Below are 705 nucleotides of genomic sequence, written 5' to 3'. Positions count from 1 at the left end.
TGGGAGTGTGCCACGTCCTTGCTGACTCCCCACAGGGGAAGCTGAAAGGGCTCTGAGGGAGAAAAAAGGAGAAGATGAACTGGAGCAAGTTCATACAGAGAATCCCAAGCTGGAAGGGACACACGAGGATCATCGAGTCCAACTCTTGGCCTTGCATGGGACATCCCAAAATCCCACCCTGTGCCTGAGAGCATTGGCCAAACACTCCTGGAGCTCTGTCAGGCTGTGAGCACTGCCCTGGGAGCTGTTCAGTGCCCAAACACCTCTGGGGGAAGAACCTTGTGCTGATATCCAACCTAACCCTGTTGAAGTGCCCAAACACCTCTGCGGCAAAATCCTTGTCCTGATATCCAACCTAACCCTGTTCCAGTGCCCAAACACCTCTGCGGCAAAATCCTTGTCCTGATATCCAACCTAACCCTGTTTCAATGCCCAAACACACTCTCAGGGAAAACCCGTGTCCTGACATCCAACTTAGCCCTGTTCCAGTGCCCAAACACCTCTGCGGCAAAATCCTTGTCCTGATATCCAACCTAACCCTGTTCCAGTGCCCAAACACCTCTGCGGCAAAATCCTTGTCCTGATATCCAACCTAACCCTGTTCCAGTGCCCAAACACCTCTGGGGGAAGCAGTTTTCCCCTAATCTCCAGCCTAACCCTCCCCTGCCACTGCTCCCGCTGTTCCCTCGGGTCCTTCCCTGGTCA

The 705-nt window shown here is 53.8% G+C and overlaps 1 protein-coding gene across 1 annotated transcript in view; it reads right to left on the bottom strand.

The window, feature by feature from the left end:
* Positions 1-7: 7 nt before the first annotated feature.
* The window catches only part of LRIG2 (leucine-rich repeats and immunoglobulin-like domains 2), a gene marked incomplete at both ends in the record, with an annotated part of 16,093 nt that continues 15,395 nt past the window's right edge, over positions 8-705 (bottom strand). The window contains one exon of the mRNA XM_009080073.1: positions 8-52. Coding sequence (XP_009078321.1) covers positions 8-52 — 45 coding nt within the window. The remainder of the gene's footprint in view (positions 53-705) is intronic.

This window comes from Acanthisitta chloris, unplaced genomic scaffold, assembly GCF_000695815.1.
Source record: "Acanthisitta chloris isolate BGI_N310 unplaced genomic scaffold, ASM69581v1 scaffold5938, whole genome shotgun sequence".
In the NCBI taxonomy this organism is placed as follows: domain Eukaryota; kingdom Metazoa; phylum Chordata; class Aves; order Passeriformes; family Acanthisittidae; genus Acanthisitta; species Acanthisitta chloris.
The sequence above is the reverse complement of the archived record's forward strand: the minus strand, read 5'-3'. Positions and strand labels throughout refer to the sequence as shown.